The sequence below is a fragment of the Sebastes fasciatus genome, chromosome 3, assembly GCF_043250625.1.
Source record: "Sebastes fasciatus isolate fSebFas1 chromosome 3, fSebFas1.pri, whole genome shotgun sequence".
Taxonomy (NCBI): Eukaryota; Metazoa; Chordata; class Actinopteri; order Perciformes; family Sebastidae; genus Sebastes; species Sebastes fasciatus.
In genome coordinates, this window is record NC_133797.1 from 13,806,120 (window position 1) to 13,818,833 (window position 12,714).

Here is a 12,714-nt window from a genome sequence, read left to right on the forward strand (position 1 = left end):
CCGACCGAAACACCTTCTCCATGGCTTCTTCGAACTCCTCCCACACCCGCTGCTTTGCCTCCGTCACGGCAGTGGCTGCTGCTCTTCGGGCCTGTCAGTACCTTGCAAATGAGTCCTCCGAGATAACATATCCCAGAAGGCCTCCTTCTTCAGTCGGATGGCTTCCCTGACCACCGGTGTCCACCACGGTGTTCGAGGGTTGCCGCCCCTTGAGGCACCTAAGAGCTTAAAACCGCAGCACACCGCTGCAGTTTATGCAGTGTTTATCAATGTGTTGTTATGTTTTTGAGGGGATACAGTGAAATCAATCACACTAAGTGTAATGATGCAGTGTCGGGGACTTAAGATGATGTCTTTAAATGTTGATGGTTTGGGTAATCCAATTAAGAGGGCAAAAGTCATGTCTAAATTGAAAAAAGAGAAAATGCATATTATTTTTTTTACAAGAAACCCATTTATCGTGACAAGAGCACGAAAAATTTAAAAGATTTGGATACAAAAACACATATTATAGCTCACATACTTGTAGTCATAAAAGAGGAGTGGCAATCTTGATATCAAACTTAGTTAAATTAGAAATTTTTAAAGAAATAAAAGACAAAGAAGGGAGGTATATCATAGTAAAGGGCAAAGTTGATAATAATATCCTGACGCTGGTAAATATCTATGCGCCCCCTGATAGTGATAAAAAAAAATTTCAAATCCCTATTTGATATTATTGCAATGGAAGCAGAAGGAATTTTTATATGCGGGGGGGGGGGGATCTGAATGTAGTATTGAATCATAGTCTTGATACGACAAGCAAAAAGAAGAATAAGAACCAGTTAACAAAACTACTAAACACTACATGTGAAGAAATTGGTTTCCTTGATGTCTGGAGGAATTTTCACCCTTTAGAAAGAGACTATACGCATTACTCAATACCGCACTCAGTTTACTCCAAAATAGACTATTTTTTAATGCGGAAAGAAGACTGCTATAGGGTAACACATTGCAGAATTGGCGTGGCAGATGTATCAGACCATAATGCCATATACTTAACTATTCAAATGGATAGTAGAAGGAAAAACACAGTATAGTGATTAAATGTTGGCATGCTGAATGATAAAACAACTGTTAATGACATTAAATTGGAAATCAAAAGATATCTAGAGGAGAATGATAATGGGGAGGTGGACCCATCCATATTATGGGACTCATTGAAGGCTGTAATACGTGTTAAGTCAATAGCTAGGGTATCACATATTAAAAAGGCCAGAATGAAAACATATGATAAGTCGATATTAGACCTGAAGGATTTAGAACAGAAGTACAAAAATAATAAGGACCAGAAAAAGTATAAACAAATAGAAGATGTAGGGATTTGGCTGTAACAGGTTTTGGTTATTAGCCAATTTACTTAATAAATAATAATATAATTAATAATATTAATAAAGATTATCAATAAACATTAATAATAAACGGGGCACCACTCTGGAATCAGCGACCAATGACCAAAACAACAATGCACTGGCCTACACTATGGGGGGTAGCTCCCTGTGGAGGAGGGGCAGCTACAGCAACAACTAGTGACTAGTGGGCATCAAACAAAAGGGGCCAGTAAAGTAAACAAAGATTTACAAAAGAAGTTTGCTTACACACAACATGCACTAACTGAGATGCAGGGCAGTAAAAGTTGTGATGATGTTTCTTAAAAGTGACTCAAGCTGGAACACGTGGAAGTAACAGCTGGGTGCAAACTTATATCACAGGGCTGTTAGCACACTGTGGCTCTTATCTTAACTCACTCAGGCTGGAATGCTTGGCAGTTACACAGCCAGGTACAAGCTCCCTATGTTACACAGGGCCGGTGGCATGCTCTGTCATTAAAGGAACACTTAGATTAACAGCAAAATATGACAACTAGACTAGATTGCATTGAATACTTGGTATTCAAATGCTGAACCAAAATTATTTCAAGGTCTACAGCGTAGGTTAACTTGAATTAGCAGCAAAAGCAAATCTCTCAAATAAACAATTCTAACCATAATGTACTTGTTTAAAAGTACAGCTGGACTTCTACTCCTGTGGAAGACTGGTGGTGTAGAATGTAAACACTTTTGGTTTGTTTAGAAGTGGAATATGACATTTTTGTTTTTGACCAAAAATTATGCTGAAAATTAATATTGCACAATTATGAACAATTTGCCAACAATAATATTATGCCTCACACGGGGCACCAACATGTAGGGATTTGGCTGTAACAGGTTTTGGTTATTAGCAAATTAATTAATAAATAATAATAGAATTATTCATATTAATAAAGATTATCAATAAACATTAATAATAAACGGGGCACCACCCTGGAATCAGGGATCAATGACGACCAAAATGTTAATATAGTCATTATATATGCTAAACTATCAATTTGGAACGTTGATTAATAATTAAATTAATAACTATAACCAAAATAGATAGTAAAGGTTGAAGGATATCGGAGTTCTTGACATAGCAGAGGTTGGCATTATTCACTCTTGTACAACATTAACCAGACCAGCGTGTATATTCCACAAACATTTATTTACAAGATAATAAAGGTTTAAAACACAATATTAATCTAACTAAATAACTAAACTAAACAAACCAAACAAAGTGTGTAAGCTAAACGTGTGTGTGTGTGTGTGTGTGTGTGTGTGTGTGTGTGTGTGTGTGTGTGTGAGAGAGAGAGAGAGAGAGAGAGAGAGAGACAAGATGGTTTCTTGGCTCAAGATGTCTGCCATCAAACAAAAGGGGGCAAGCAATGTTGAACAGTCTTGCTCAGCCATGTGCGATTGCTAATGCTAAGGTAAGCCCAGTACGTTACCGATCCATGGAAGAAAAGGGTTTGTAATTCCATGTGTTGAAGTTGTGGTTCCAAGTCAAAGATGTCGTCTTTGCTATGCTCCACTCAAGTTGTGCAAATTGGTTAGCTTGGTGCTAACTTCCTTGCGGTTGTTGCTTGAAGTTAGTAGGTAAGAAGGCAGGCTCTCGCGTCTTCCACCTTTTAAGTTACTTGTGTTCTTATGGCTGTTTCCTAACAGGCCATAGAATCAGAGAGCAGAGCTGCTTCCGGTCTGGAGAGCAGCAGCTCACCTCTCGCAGGTCAGGAGAGATGAGGAGAATGAGCAGAAAGAGGAGGAACAAAGAGATTCCTCTGGTTTTGTTCTGGGTGATTTTCACACCTCTGTGTGAAATGCTACAGTAGCCAATGGCAGCTGAGCTGAGTCTATGGGTCAAGGATCATATTACTGAGTTCATGTAGTTACTGACCACCAGCCATTTGCTAGGTCCCTACAAAGATTTGAGGGGACAAATGGATGGGATATTGGGTCAAGAAGTGGAGAAAAAAGCAAGATTTGTAAATCAGGCATATTATGAGCTAGTCCCTAAATCCACTAAATTACTTGCCCGAAGGTTACGCAAACAACAGGCTGATAACACCATAAACAAAATTAAGGACCCCTGTACACAGAAATTGAAAATTGATCCAAAAGAAATAGAACATATCTTCCAGGAATATTATAAAGAATTATATACACAAACTTCTACAGCAGATGGAGAATCAATAAAGACTTTTTTACGTACAATAGATCTGCCCTGTATTGGAGAGACACAACATAAAACAATCACAGCAGAAATATCACTGGACGAGATAGAGAAGGCAATTGGTAGGATGAAAACAAACAACGCCCCAGGTAGCGACGGTTTTCCTATAGAATGGTATAAAATATTCCGTAACGAGCTGAAGCCACTTCTTCTGAGAATCTTTAACTGGATTATCAAGGAAGGCAAGATGCCATCATGGAAAGAGGCAATTATAACACTAATCCCCAAAGAGAACAAAGACAAGTAAAATTGTACCAACTACAGACCGATATCAATTCTAAATGTGGACTATAAATTATATACCTCAATTATCTCCAAACGATTTGAAAAGTTCATGCCAGATTTAATTGATGAAGACCAGACTGGTTTTGTAACAGGCAGACAAACACAAGACAGTATTAGAAGAACCCTACATATAATACACAAGATTCAAAAAGAAAGTACATGCGCTATCCTGCTAAGCCTAGATGCAGAAAAGGCTTTCGATAGGGTTAATTGGGAATTTTTATATCAAACACTAGAAAGATTTGGCTTTTCCGAAGATTCTATTCAAATTATAAAAGCAATCTACCAGCAACCTTCTGCAAGAGTAAAGGTGAATGGGTCCCTGACGGAGAGATTTGTGTTAGGAAGAGGAACGAGACAAGGATGTTGTCTTAGCCCTACCCTGTTTGCTATATATATTGAACCATTGGCTCAAGCGATCCGTCAAGATAGGGAACTGAGGGGAGTAACTATAAGAGACAGAGAACATAGAATTGGCCTTTTTTGCAGATGACGTAATGATGTATTTCATGGATGTAAACACCTCCTTTCCAAGGATGATGGAGATCATAGATACATTTAATTTCTATGCAGGATATAAATTGAATATTTCAAAAACTCAAATCCTCCTATTTAACTGTGCTCCTCCAGAAGAAATCAGGCAAAAGTATAATATTAAATGGGATTCAAAATCATTAAATACCTAGCGGTACATATAACAAAAAATATATCAACGTTGTATGGTGCCATTTATAACCACATTAACCAAAACATAAGAAAGGATATAGACAGATGGTCCACATACCCAATGGATTTTAGGAGTAAAATAAATGTGATGAAAATGAATATTTTGCCAAGATTATTGTACTTGTTTCAATCTCTGCCAATAGAGGTTCCACTAAAACAATTCACAGAATGGGATAAATTAATATCTAGATTTATTTGGGGAGGAAAGAAGGCCAGAGTTCAATACACTACACTTCAGTTGCCAAAGGACAAAGGTGGAATGGCATTTCTAAATTTTAGGACATATTTCTATGCAGCCCAACTTCGACCTCTAATTAATTGGTGTGATCATAGCTACATAGCTGGATGGAAAGAGATTGAGACATGTATCCCTGATTTCCACATCCAAACACTCTTGGGAGAAAAAGCGCTTCCAGGGCATATCAGGAGTATAATCGATCCAATAACAATATTTACTTTAGAAACCTGGTTCACTCTTACCAGACAACTTAAATTGAATAATGGACAAAAAGTGTTAAGATGGATAGCTTTGGATGGTGAATTTAAACCAGGGATGTATGACTCAACATTTAAAGAATGGATGAAAAAAGGAATGATTGTGTTTTGTACTGTGACTAAAAATGGAGACCTAAGAAGTTTTCAAGATTTGAAGGACAGATTTGCACTTCGCAACCAAGACTTGTTTAGATATTTCCAACTGAGAAAATATTACAACAAAAAAGTAAAAAGGGAGGCACCAGGAGAAAAAAATACAGTGGTAGAAGTGATAGTCAATGCGTATCATCAAAAAGCATCAAGGATTATTTCTAAACTTTATCATGGTTTATTGGAATGTCAAGCAAAGACTACATCCTATGTGAAATTTAAGTGGGAAAAGGAATTGAACATCAAAATCTCAGAAGAAGAATGGCATGATATGTGTGTAACACTACAGACATCCACTAATTCACAGTTGTGGAGAGAATTTAATTGGAAAAATCTGATTAGTTTCTTCATTACGCCTAACATAAAAAGCAAGCAAATTCTAAGGCAACAAACATGCTGGAGACAATGTGGCCATACAGACGCACATCATGCACATATCTTCTGGAGTGGCCCAAAAATAGAACCATTTTGGGACAGAGTGAATTCAGTATTAAAGGAGGTATTGGGATATATAATCATTAAGAAATGTTCCATTTTATACCTGGGTAATATAACTACAGTGGTGCTGAAGGAAGATCAGTACTTGGTTAAAATCCTACTCACAGCTGGCAGAAAGGCCATTACAAGAAAATGGCTTGTAGCGGACACCCCCAGACTTAGTCAATGGTTAGACATAGTACAGGAAATATTTGTGATGGAGAAAATTACTTATTCTCTAAGAGTGAAAGAAGATGAGTTGAACAGAAAATGGGAAAAATGGATTAGGTATAGAAATAAAGACATAAGCACTGTATAATTGTATTGTCAATACTGTAAGTTATTGGAAAATGTTTTAATAAGAAAATAACCCTGTATACTGCATTATCAATTGTAAACTGAACCCCTCGCTGCACTGTTGCAAGTTTCGTTGTTATATATTTTTTTATTTGTGTATGCAAAAAGCAATAAAGACTAAAGTGACAAAAAAAACTAAATGTTAAACTATTCCTTAAAGTTGTAAGGTAATCTATCTATTAAGATTTAAATATGAATTATAAATGGACGGACAAAACAGAAATGCATTTAATCCCTATGAACTAAAACCAATCAGCCTAAAAAGACATAAAACAAAGGTACTACATCCGTTCTATCTGATGCAAAGCCAACTTGAAACCTTTAAACCTTTTCTTCTAAACTTCAGAGTTTATGTAGTTCTCTATAAATGATAAGTTCTTTGCAGCAGCTCATTTGTGTAGGCCTATACCTCAATTTGTGTGACATAAATAACTTCACGCAGTCCGAAGTGTATTCCTGTGTTACCTTCGGTCTCTAAATTAATATATACAGTATATCTTTTTTTGTTTGATTATTGAAATATGTGTTTGTGTATGTTTAGTCCCGGACTGTGGAAGGTGGTGACGAAGTTCCACAGCAACCCACAGCAGAGCTATTCTGCAGAGTTCGAGGTCAAAGAATATGGTGAGTCCTTCATTATCTTTACTTTTATTTAAATGTTATATAAACCTACAACATTCACTTATTCTTTACTGGCCTGGACACAGAATAAAATGTTTTCAATTTTCCAGTGCTGCCCAGTTTTGAGGTTAAACTGACGCCTGTGAGCCCCTTCTTCTATGTGGACAGTGACGCCCTCACCGTCACCATCAAAGCTACGTAAGTGAAAATTCTGTGGCTTTAAAGACCAGGTTTTAATAGGTAGATTGATTGGAGGAGAAAATAAAGAGTGTTGTTCAGAGGTTATGTTGGGGCTCTTGCTATTTTAGTTTGTTAGCCATTCATTGTTTGTTTGTTTTTAATTGTTCTGTTTTGCTTCATTGTGGCTTAAACATGTCTCCTGAGGAAGCAATCCCTTTTAAACTATATAAAAATGTGATAAACAATGATAAAAGTATTAATCCTATAACACTGTTTTTACTACTGAAACAGCATACAATCATAGTGCTGCTGTGTTGATCCCAGTGCTGTAATACTCACACTGGCCACTGTAACTCACAGCTCTAGTGATGTAATGCTGATCCAAGCAACTTTGCAGCTGCAGGGGGCCCAAAACAGGGAATCTGGCAGAGGAGGTACCAAGATCATATGTATGGTAGAGGAGGTACCAAGATCATATGTATAGCAGAGGTCATATGCTGATTAGTAAGACAGAGACCAGTAGAATTGAGGAATACTACGATTTATGATGACAGGAAAGTAGGAGGTGAGTTCTTTGTTCCAAGTATATAAGGTTATGATCTAAAGACCGCGGGCAGTTGCGTCCGGACAGACGTGTCCGGACCTGCTCGGGTTTTGGTTGTGTTTATGTCTGTTGATATTAAACACCATGAAAACTCTGCTTTTTGCAAAATACTTGTACAGCATTATGTGATTCATTTGAGTAACCTGTGTTGACTTTCTGACACCATTAAAATTTAACCTGAAGAACATTGAGCTGGGATCTCTGCCGTTCCTGGCCCAAGGCTTGAGATTTTCAGACTCAACACTCCCTCTTGTGGATTTAGGTATCTGTTTGGTGAAGAGGTGGATGGGACGGCCTATGTGGTGTTTGGGGTTATGCAAGACGGTCAAAAGAGGAGCTTTCCAGGTTCTCTTCAGAGAGTACAGGTGAACATATTCTTACACTTTTGATGTATTTTTATTTGTTTTGTAAAACTTATCTTTCAGAGGCTGTGGCAGGTTCAGTTTTAGATCTAGAAGGTACAGATATATGAAACTAGAAATCTAAGGAATCCATTGGTACCAACCCTGTCACGGTAGCATGTTGGGGTAGGAGGCTCAGTAATGTTCCAAAGTTAGGCTAAAAATTGGCATAGCGTTTTCTTGACCTCTGACCTCAAGATATGTGAATGGGTTCTATGGGTACCCACGAGTCTCCCCTTTACAGACATGCCCACTTTATGATAATCACATGCAGTTTGGGGCAAGAACCAAACACTTATTTTTGCCTATTCTAATATGATGTGCTTGACTATTTCTCTATACTGGGGTCCCTAAACAGTCCTGGAATTACATAAATTGGGTATCACTGTAAAGCTGAGACTCTTGTGGATCCAATGAGCCCAACTGTATTTATGTGTGATGATGTTTGTCCCCAAAGTAGCCATTTCATTGTAGTGAGACCAATTTTTGAAACTTGACCTCACTGTATAAAGTGACCTGTGGTGACCTCTAGGATAATCACAGTCTCATGAAACTTCACAACCATAAAAGTGCAATTCTTGCAGAAATTTCAAAATGTCCAAAGTTTTTTATACCAAATCACAGCATGATTTTTTCTATGGTGTTCCTCAAGGTCTTGGTGTCTTAATGTGGTATTTTGGAGGGATTATTTATCATTTTCATCAATTCTCAAGTGCTGTAAAATGGTTAAATTTAGTACCAATATGCGTAACAAATGGTATGGACAAACTTAATGGGAATGGTGGAATGGGGAATAATGTTCTAAGCCCTTATAAACTTCCACAATTTTATTTTAATTCATTCATTCATTCATGTTTATTTCTGATTTATGACTAGAACAACTTGAAACACAGCGCTGAACTGCATCTCAGATTAATCTTCAGGTTCCCAGCTTTCAGATGATGTACATCACTTCTATGTGACATCTACTGTTGACCTGCTATCTCCCCCTAAAGACCCCCTGTAGCCCACTAAAAAAGACAAAAACGGGTCTATTGTGGTTCTCAGAGGACAGTAGTAAAGTACCTGAACGACTAACTGTATCACTGCACCACTATACTGTATTTCAAGATGCATTATTATTTTATGTCACATTAGGTCCAGAGAGGTAGTGGAGAGGTCACACTGAAGAAAGAGCACATCACACAGACCTTCCCAAACATCACAGACCTGGTGGGGAGTTCCATATTTGTAGCTGTCAGTGTGATGACGGAGAGCGGTAAGAAAGAAAGACTGTGTGTTTGGGCCTGTTCAGTATATTTGAAAAAAGAAAATAAAGATATCAGGATGTGTTTTTCTGGATTGTGAACAGATTAAAAAACAAATTCTAGTAATAAGTTTGTGTGTGAATGTGTTTGTGTTTCTGCATCAACTCACAGGTAGTGAAATGGTGGAGGCAGAGTTGAGAAATATCCAGATTGTCACATCACCTTACACCATCAACTTCAAGAAAACGCCCAAATATTTCAAACCAGGAATGTCCTTCGATGTTGCGGTAAGTACACTTGTTTACATTTACATAAACTGACAGCATATGTATGGTTTATGGCTTGGTACTTCCTGGCAACAAACAAAAAATTTTCTCAGACATAGAGGGGGATTATAAGAGGAAATTTATTTAAAAAAAACAATACGTTCGTACTACAATTTGTGGGGTGAATATATGAAATGTTATAGATGAAGAAATTTAGCAAAGTAAAATTATAAATCCATTCAAGAAGATGTATAAAATGTTTTTGAGAGGTACAGGGATGAGGAAGGGGCCTTGTCTCTTTTGGGTCTGGGACGCTCATTGTTGATGTTGTTGTTATTGTTTTTTATATTAAGATGATTATTTATGTGTATATGTGATAAACATTAAGTTCATTGTTTAAGTTATAGAAAGGAGTAGGACCATATATAAGTGTTTACTTATTTTTTACCTTTATTTATTTATTTAATTTATTTAGAATTTACTGTATATGTTTACTGTTATTTTATTGGTTATTATTATTAATTGTTACATGTTCAAAATAAATCAATGGCTATATTTCTAAATCCTTCACTGAAAACATTTCATAAGTATAGTTACTCTTTGAAAACACAAATGGCAGTATGTCCTAAATATAAAAGTCACATAATGTTTATTACGATATAAAGGCAGACATGTGCCATGCGCCTTCAAAACCTGCTCCACCACAGTCATCCTCATTTATCGCCCACCTAAACTAAATTCATCCTTCCTCTCCAATCTGTCTGAACTCCTCACCCTAGCATCATCCCTCCCCTTACCCCTACTGCTACTGGGCGACTTCAACATCCACATGGACTCCCCCACCTGTAAATTTGCCTCTAATTTCTCCACTCTACTGGACAACTTCAACCTCACCCAGCACATCACCTTCCCCACACACAATAAAGGCCATATCTTAGATCTCGTCTGCTCTGTCAACATCCTGGTTCTCAACATCGACCCATCCCCCTTTCCCCTATCTGATCATAAACTCATCCAATTCACAATTCACACCCCGTCTGCAACTTCCCAGAGTCATATCATTCCGCAACACTAAGTCCATTGATCCCCTCCATCTCTCCGACCTGCTATCTACTGCCCTCCACCTGGACCCACCCCCCACCTCACCTAATGATCTCACCAACCACTTCAACTCCACCCTGTCTGCCTCCCTCAACTCACTGGCCCCCCTAAAAACCAAAACTGTTTCTTTCAACACCTCCTCCCCCTGGTTCACACCCCACCTCAGAAAATTCAAACAGACCGGCCGCCAACTTGAACGCCTCTGGAGAAAATCATCACTCACTGTTCACCTCGAAGCCTATAAATCTCACCTCATCACCTACAAAGACGTCATCATTGCTGTCAAATCTGACTACTTCTCCACCATCATCAATGACCCCACCCGTAAGCCCCGAATCCTCTTCTCCACTGTCAACACTCTCCTCAAGCCCCATGCCAACACCCTCTCTGACCCCTCACCCGATCTTTGCAACTCATTCCTTCAGTTCTTCACCGACAAAATCACCACCATCAACAACTCACTGCTCCCCGTGTCTGACCCAGTAGCAACCACACCGGCCCCTTTTCTCTCCATCCCTCTGGACCCCCTGACCCCTCCCCCCCAGCACCGCCTCTTCCGGTTCGACCCAGTTGACTCAGCAACCATTGCCAAACTCATCAGCACATCCAAACCCACCACCTGCTCCCTCAACCCCCTCCCAACTCCCCTGCTGAAGTCCTGCCTCCCTGTCCTATGCCCCTACCTCACCGACCTCTTCAACTCCTCACTGTCCCATGGAACTGTCCCCTCCGCCTTCAAAACTGCTGCTGACACCCCCACGCTCAAGAAACCTGGTCTGGGCCCCTCCTGTCTCATTCACTACCGCCCTATCTCCAACCTCCCCTTCCTCTCCAAAACCCTTGAACGCCTCGTCTCCACACAACTCCAATCCCACCTACATTCCAACAACTTGTTTGAACCCCTCCAATCTGGTTTTGGCCCCTTCCGCAGCACAGAAACTGCACTCCTCCAAGTCCTCAATCACCTCCTCACCTCTGCTGACACCGGAGCCCTCAACATCCTCATCCTCCTGGACCTGAGTGCAGCCTTTGATACTGTGAGTCACAACATTCTACTCACCAGATTTCAAGACATCGGTATCGAAGGTACTGCACTCAGCTGGCTCCAGTCCTACCTCACCAACCGCTCTCATTTCATCTCCCTTCACAACAACTCCTCTGCCACATCCACAGTCACACAAGGTGTCCCCCAAGGATCTGTACTCGGTCCACTCCTTTTCATTATCTACATATTCCCCCTCGGTCAGATCCTTCGCCATTTCAACCTGGACTTCCACTGCTATGCCGACGACACTCAGATTTACCTCAGCACCAACACCCCTCACAACCCACCCCTCTCCCACATCAACTCCTGCCTCTCTGCAATTAAAACCTGGATGCAACAGAACTTTAATCTTAACAGTGACAAAACAGAACTCCTCCTCATCGGCTCCAAATCCACCCTCAGCAAAACCAACAACCTCACACTCACCATCGATGGCACCTCTGTTTCCCCCTCCCCCCAGGCACGCAACCTTGGCGTGATTCTTGACCCCACCCTCTCCCTTGAGCCCCTCTTCCGCCAACTTGTCAAAATATCCTTCTACCACCTACGCAACATTGCAAAGATCCGACCCTCACTCACACCCCCCGCTGCCGAGAAGCTCATCCACGCCTTCATCTCCTCCCGCCTCGATTATTGCAACTCTCTCCTCTACGGCATCAGCACCACCTCCATCAATAAACTCCAACTTGTCCAGAATGCAGCTGCCCGACTCCTCTCCCACACCAAATCCTGGCATCACATTACCCCAGTCCTCAAAGACCTCCACTAGCTCCCAGTCTCCCACCGGATCTCCTATAAAATCATGACCCTCACCTTCAAAGCCCTCCACCAACTTGCTCCCCCCTACCTCTCTGACCTCCTCTCCCCCTGCCAACCTCAACGGTCCCTCAGATCCACCTCAGCTGGTCTACTTTCCACCCTCAAGTCCAACCTCCGCAGCTTTGGGGACAGAGCATTCTCCAGGGCAGCTCCCAAGCTTTGGAACTCCCTCCCACAACTCATTAGACAGTCTGATTCCCTCACCCTATTCCAGTCCCGCCTCAAGACCGATCTTTTCTCCTCTGCCTACTCCTAACCCCCCCCCACCCCCCTCCTCCCCTTACCCATTTGTCCGTGTGTATGTATGAGAGTGCGC

The 12,714-nt window shown here is 40.3% G+C and overlaps 1 protein-coding gene across 1 annotated transcript in view; it reads left to right on the forward strand.

Moving 5' to 3' along the window:
- The window catches only part of LOC141765417 (uncharacterized), a 103,607-nt gene that overhangs the window by 27,715 nt on the left and 63,178 nt on the right, over nt 1-12,714 (forward strand). Inside the window, 5 exon segments of the mRNA XM_074631468.1 lie at nt 6,656-6,738; nt 6,846-6,933; nt 7,782-7,884; nt 9,058-9,178; nt 9,339-9,454. Of these exon segments, the coding sequence (XP_074487569.1) occupies nt 6,656-6,738; nt 6,846-6,933; nt 7,782-7,884; nt 9,058-9,178; nt 9,339-9,454 (511 nt within the window).